The 6,477-nt window shown below is 65.7% G+C and overlaps 1 protein-coding gene across 1 annotated transcript; it reads left to right on the top strand.

Annotated features, from left to right (window-relative positions):
* Nucleotides 1-235: 235 nt before the first annotated feature.
* On the top strand, nt 236-6,126 carry LOC104870124 (keratin, type I cytoskeletal 42-like). Its single transcript, XM_010635547.1, has 9 exons — nt 236-409; nt 619-714; nt 3,254-3,336; nt 3,417-3,573; nt 4,279-4,440; nt 4,626-4,751; nt 4,905-5,125; nt 5,694-5,743; nt 5,835-6,126. The coding sequence occupies exons 1-9, from the start codon at nt 236-238 to the stop codon at nt 5,930-5,932; spliced, it is 1,167 nt and encodes a 388-aa protein (XP_010633849.1). The 3' UTR covers nt 5,933-6,126.
* The last annotated feature ends 351 nt before the right edge of the window (nt 6,127-6,477 follow it).

Below are 6,477 nucleotides of genomic sequence, written 5' to 3'. Positions count from 1 at the left end.
GGGGCCGAGGCTGCCACCACGCGCCTCACGCGAGAGGAGGCTGTGGGGAGGCGGAGGGATGGTGCTGCACTGGCTCTCTCTGGGGAGGCAGAAATCCTGCCCCTCCTGGGACCAAGCTCCAGCAGCCCCCAACCGGCTCCTCCTGCATCCCGGCACTGTCCGGGTTCCGGTTCTGGTGGGCCACGGGCTGGCATGTCCCGAGGTTGAGCACCAAGTCCTGGGGACCTGGGCGGATATGGAGCACACTAGCTCCACCTTGCAGCTGCTGGCCCTCGGCCCTCTGCGCAGGGGACCCCAGGGCCTTGGTGGCCCAGGCCTGGGGGCAGGTGGGGCTCCCCCGGGACTCTCCTCAGGGCCTGGCTCCAGGGTGGCTGCCATGACCCCTGAGTCTGTTCCCTGTGTTGCCATGGTGATCTGAGGGGCGATGTCCAGTTCTTCCCAGCCTGGCTGCGGTCAGCCCTCTTGGAGACGGAGAGATGGGGAAGCTGAGGCCCAAGGAGGCCAGGCCCACACAGGAGGGGCAGGAACTCGTGGGGCCTCAGGGGGGCCATGGTGTGTGTGTGGGCTGGGCATACAGGGTGCTCTCTGTGTCCCTCCTTGGCCCATCTCGGACCCCAGGCCTACCGCCGAAAGTCCTTCCTGATGCTGGGCGTCAGGGTGGCCCGGCCGGTCCTCTGCGTGGACCTTCTGCTCCTCCCGGAGCTCGGGCCTCTCGTGGGTGCCCCGGCCCCCGGCCCCATCCCTCGGGCCTGGCCACCCCGGAGACTCCTCACCCGGGAGGCACGGGCAGACGCCAGCCCTGGCAGTTCCTAAACCATCAGCGCCGCCGCGATTAGGCCTTAATCTCCTCTGGGTGGGGCGGGCGCGGCTGCAGGAGCGGGTGGCACTGTTCCCTTGCCTGGCGAGACCTGGACCTGCCTGGGTCGTGCTCCGGCCCCATCCCTCGGGCCTGGCCACCCCGGAGACTCCTCACCCGGGAGGCACGGGCAGACGCCAGCCCTGGCAGTTCCTAAACCATCAGCGCCGCCGCGATTAGGCCTTAATCTCCTCTGGGTGGGGCGGGCGCGGCTGCAGGAGCGGGTGGCACTGTTCCCTTGCCTGGCGAGACCTGGACCTGCCTGGGTCGTGCTCTGGGGCCCGGGTGTGGTCAGTGAGGGTGCAGCCACCGCTCCTCACCTCGCTGCTGCCTCCATTCTGTCAGTGGCTGGCGCACTTTCCTCCCGAGGCCCTAGAAGTCCTGAGGACAGGACTTATCCTGCCTCCTGTGTGTGGGTATCGGGGATGGAACCCACTTCGTGCTCTGCTATGTCCTGAGCCCTTTTATTTTTATTTATTGATTTAGATTTTTTTGAAGTCAGCCTCTGTCTACATGGTTCAGGTAGACCTGGAACGCACTGTGTAGCCCAGGCTGGCCTTGAATTTGCAGTGATCCTCCTGCCTCAGCCTCCTGAGTGCTGGGATTATGAGTCTGATGCTGGCAAAATAAAAGGGAGGTGGAGGGAAGGGGAGGAGAAAAAAGCACTGAGATGTGTTGTGCACTTGTGCTGATTCCCTACAGCGAATGTAATCATTGTGTCCTGCAAACCTGCGCTAATAGAAGTAAAAAAAAAAGGATTTATTTTGTGGTGACTGAACCCAGGGCCTTTACACGGAGCTACATCCCTAGCCCTTGATCTCTTTTATTTTGACCCAGGCTCTTGCTAAATTGCCCAGGCTGGGTATGAATTTGCCCTCTTCCTGCCTCAGCTTCCCAGGGTTCTGGGATCACAGGCAGCCACCCCTATGCCTGGCTTCATCCTGTTTTATAAATGGGGAGACTGAGGCTGTTGCCCTGACTTCCTGGCTCCTGGGGGTCCTTGGCTATTATGCATGACTTAGAGAGCTGGGGGCTCCTGGGGTGCAGCGGGGCTCTGTCTGGGCCAGTCGTGGAGCGAGGGTGCCGGCAGCAGCCTCCCTGCCTCCACTGGCCGGAATGTGGGCGAGGGCCAGCTTGGCCCGGGCTGGGGCCTGTGCAGCCTAATTGCAGCTGAGGATGAGGATCACCCTGGGGCTCAGCACCCCCTTTGTTCTGAACAAACAATGGACCACTGAGCCCAGGAGGGGCCAGTGCCCTCTCCCTGGCCAGCCTGAGCCCCCGGCCCTCTGGCACTCTTGGGGACCACCCTTCCCCTCTTCGCGACCCTCCCTCCCTTGCCGCGGACCCAGCCCTACACCAGCCTGGAAAGGGTGGGTGGAGGACCTGGGGGTGTGGAGGCTGCAGGGAGATGGAGGAGGCAGGTGAGGTGACGTGCAGGTCCCCAACCCTCCCGGATGGGAGGTCCCTGCCTTCTAACCCTGGCCCTGGGTCTGTTGGTCACTGATTTCTCTCCCCACGCCCACTCCGAGGTCAGAGCCGGTTCCTGCTGGAAGCCTAAGTTAGTATGAGGGTGGAGAGCCAGGGCCCTCTCAGGTGCCATTGGTCTTCAGCACGGCCAGCCGCTGCGGGAGTCCCCGAGCTGGCCCGGAGGCAAGGACTGCTGAGGAGGGCGTGGAGTGGAGGCTGCCGGCAGGGGCTTTGCCGGTTCCTGCCTGGGGTCACTGCCAGGCAGGGAATTCCTGCTGCTTCCCTGGCACCCGTGCCAGATCAGATACAGCACCTGGCCGGGCTGGGGAGCCCAGGGAGCCCTGCGGAATCAGCGCTCTGACCTCTGGGGTCAGCCAGCAACGGCCCCCATGTGTGAGTCCAGCTGGCAGCTCCTGCAGGCTGCGGGAGGCCCGGGGAGGGTGGCGAGGTGGCCCTGGTCCAGCCCAGGCCAGGCGGCTGCATGGAGCTCAGGGCCTGGAGGGGCCTCGCGGGGTAGGGTGGCCCCGGGGCACCGGTCGCTCATGCTGCAGCCCTGGCCCTGAGTGCCCCGTTCAATGTGATAATAACCAGCCTGTCTCCTTCCAGACCCCTTCCGCCTTGTGGGAGTACAAACTTTTGCCCCAGGTTTGAGGCAGGGTCAGGCATAACCTCACCAATCAATCAGCCAATCAATTAATCCCTTAATTAGACGAACGTGGCTGGGGCCCAACAGCCTGGCTCGGTGCCTGGGCATGGGGGTTCCGAGGGGAACAGACGGATGTGGCCGTCTTGTCTCCCGGGGGCTCAGTGTCCAGTGCAAGAGGTGGGCTGGGAGAGGGGATCTGGCTGGACGCCGGGAGGCGTGGGCTGAGGCGGTGGACTGGCTCTGCCCTGGCCCCGCTGCCCCTCTCAGAGCCTCTCCTCCTCCAGATCCTGGCGGCCACCACCGACAACGCCGGCTTTGTGCTGCAGATTGACAATGCCCGCCTGGCGGCCGACGACTTCCGCACCAAGTGGGTCTGCGCCCCGGCTGCTGGCAGGGGGTGGGCGGCAGTGGGGTCTGCGGCTCCCACGCTCACCGCGCTCCCCCCAGGTACCAGACGGAGCTGAACCTGCGCGTGAGCGTGGAGACCGACATCAACGGGCTGCGCAGGGTGCTGGACGAGCTGACCCTGGCCAGGGCCGACCTGGAGATGCAGATCGAGGGCCTGAACGAGGAGCTGGCCTACCTGAAGAAGAACCACGAGGAGGTGGGGAGCTGCTGGCTGACCCCGGCCCTGACCCTGGCGAGTGGCCTCCAAAGCCGCTTCCTCCGCTCCCCAGGCGCGGTTAGCTTGCTAATGAGTGAATCAGGGACCGTGTGATGCTAATTATTATAATTAACGAGGACAGCGATCACCGCCCACTGCGGACACGCAGGGCAGTTACTCCAGCAGCGCTGGAAGGAGAGACGCTCTGCCCCCTTTCAGACCCAAAGAAATGGGCGCAGAGAGGCTGGGGTCCTCCCGGGATGCACAGGACCCGCCCTCAGGTCTTTGGGCCTTGTCGCCTCTCCGTACTCCCGTTCCAGCCAGCTGTGGTTTGGGGACCCACAGCTCAGCCGGGTGGGAGCCGGGGTCCCGGCCGGGGCCCCAGACCCTGTCCGTCCCCTGTCACTCAGCGCTGTGCTCAGCGCCGACTCCCACGCAGCAGGACGCCCAGCTCAGTCTCCGGCCCGGGCCAATAACGAGGTCTGGCCAACACCCACACGGGGTCCGGTTGGGGACAGGGGTCCCTCATCCTCCCGGCACCGGGCACACGGGGGTCGGGGACCCGCCAGGTCACCCTGTGTGTCCGCGAGGCTGGGGCTGCGGGCGGCAGTCATGTGCCGTCTCTGTCTGCCCTGCCCCTGCTGTCTGAGGTCCCAGGCCCTCTCCAGCTGGCCCTGGGTGAGCACCTCTGTCCTCTTGGTCCAGGAGATGCTCGCCCTGCGCAGCCGGACTGGCGGGGACGTCAACGTGGAGATGGACGCGGCCTCCGGCGTGGACCTGAGCCGCATCCTGAACGAGATGCGTGACCAGTACGAGCAGATGGCGGAGAAGAACCGCAGGGAGGCTGAGGCCTGGTTCCTGAGCAAGGTGGGGCCAGAGGTCCCGGGCTGTCCAGCAGTTCCGGTCAAACGCAAGGCCCAGAGGGCCTGAGAACAAAGGGCCTGTGGCCCTGAGCCCCCGGCGGTGTCGGGCTCTGCGTGTGCTCCCGCCCGGCAGCCCCACCTCCTGTCCCCGCGGGAGCCCAGTGAGCGCCCGCCCACCCTGTCCCGCAGATGGAGGAGCTGAACTGCGAGGTGGCCACCAACACCGAGGCCCTGCAGAGCAGCAGGACAGAGATCACCGAGCTGCACCGCTCTGTGCAGAACCTGGAGATCGAGCTGCAGTCCCAGCTCAGCATGGTGGGCCCCTGTCCAGCCCATGCCTGTCACCTGGCCCAGGGACAGATCGCGGCAGAGCCGGCTACCCCAGTTCCGGCCGGCACCCACCCCTGCCTGGGGAGCCCAGGGAGGGTCCCGGCTGGGTCTCATGGCGCCTTCTGTGCCCGGCCACAGAAAGCATCACTGGAGAACAGCCTGGCGGAGACGGAGGCGCGCTATGGGGCCCAGCTGGCCCAGCTGCAGGGGCTCATCAGCAGCATTGAGGCCCACCTGGGCCAGCTGCGCTGTGACCTGGAGCGGCAGAACCAGGAGTACCAGGTGCTGCTGGACATGCAGACTCGGCTGGAGCAGGAGATCGCCACCTACCGCCGCCTGCTGGAGGGCGAGGACGCCCAGTGAGCGGGGCCTGGGGGCCGCTGGGGTGGACAGAGAATGGAGCTCCACACCATCTGGACCAGGTTGTGCAGGCAACGGGGAGCCATGGAGGGATTCAGGGCAAAGTAGGAGCATTATCATTGGAGGAAGAAGTGAATCAGAGGGTCGGGTGGCTGGAGAGACCGGGTGGGGAGCACGGGGGCGACGGCAGGCGTCCTCTGTGCGGATGGGGCAGGGGTGGGGAGTGCAGAGGTCAAAACAGTGAGGCTCAGAGGCAGCGGCACTGTGGGTGTGGGTGGCGATGACCCTGGTTTCTGCTTGGGATGACGCCGCCATGACCCTGGGAGCAGGACTGGCTGGAGAGGGGCTGATTCACACCCTCGCCTTCCATCTCTCTTTGGGATGTGGAAAAGCCACTTCCTCGGCCTCCTTGTAAAGCGCGATTGGCAGCCCCAGTAGCTCAAGCACCTGCCTGCGGCTGTCTCTCCTCCCTCTGCCGCACCCATGCCCCCGGCTGCTCTCGTGTCCTGGGCCCAGCGGCTGCCCCTCCAGCAGCCTGGGCTGGCTGATGGAGCCCTCTGCCCGCAGCCTGGCCTCTCCGTACTCCTCGTCCCTGGCTTTGCAGTCTGGCCGGAAAGGTGAGTCTGGGCCACCCTGCGCCGCGTGGGGGCCTCGGATGGGGCAGCAGAGGGCTGGGCCTGACACGCTGTGCCCACCCTCCACGGGCAGCCATGGTGACCAGCCACCAGGTGCGTACCGTCGTGGAGGAGGACCAGGACAGTAAGGTAGTGTCCACCCGTGAGCAGGTCCACCAGTCCACCCACTGAGGCCTGCGCATGGCCCATCGCAGAGGTCCGGGCAGCCACGGCCCCCGGCGACAGCCAGCGCCCACCACCAAGTCCTGGGTGCCCGCCCGGTCCGCCCAGAGCTGTTGCTTTCTCTTCCCGCTTCCTGCGGCCCCTCAGCGAGGGCCTCCTGTGTCCCCTGCCCCTTAGTGCTATTAAAGCTTTGCCAAGTTGCCTCCCGAGGCTGTGCCGGTCTGGTCATTGGTGGGGACGGAGCGGGCTGGGGCATGGGGAGAGGCTGCCACGGGTTTGGTGTGGACTGGCGCCTGCCCACTCCACCTGGGCTCCGGGAAGCAGATGGAGGTTTCTAAGAATCAGGCGCTGGGTCCGGTTTGCTGTGCCTGGGCCTTGCGAGGCCCCACGGCCGCTCCTGGACCACGCCTGTCATAGAGGCTACTGCCAGAACACAGGGCGGGTCGGGGGGAACAAGGGACAGGGCTGGGCAGGGGCCTTTCCCAGGGAGGGGTCGGGACCCGGTGGAGACAGGTGGGTGGCAGCGGCGCAGCCCCGGAAACCAGACCGGCTCT

This window comes from Fukomys damarensis, unplaced genomic scaffold (genome assembly GCF_012274545.1).
Source record: "Fukomys damarensis isolate Sample0158 unplaced genomic scaffold, DMR_v1.0_HiC HiC_scaffold_13, whole genome shotgun sequence".
NCBI classification, from domain to species: Eukaryota; Metazoa; Chordata; class Mammalia; order Rodentia; family Bathyergidae; genus Fukomys; species Fukomys damarensis.
The sequence above is the reverse complement of the archived record's forward strand: the minus strand, read 5'-3'. Positions and strand labels throughout refer to the sequence as shown.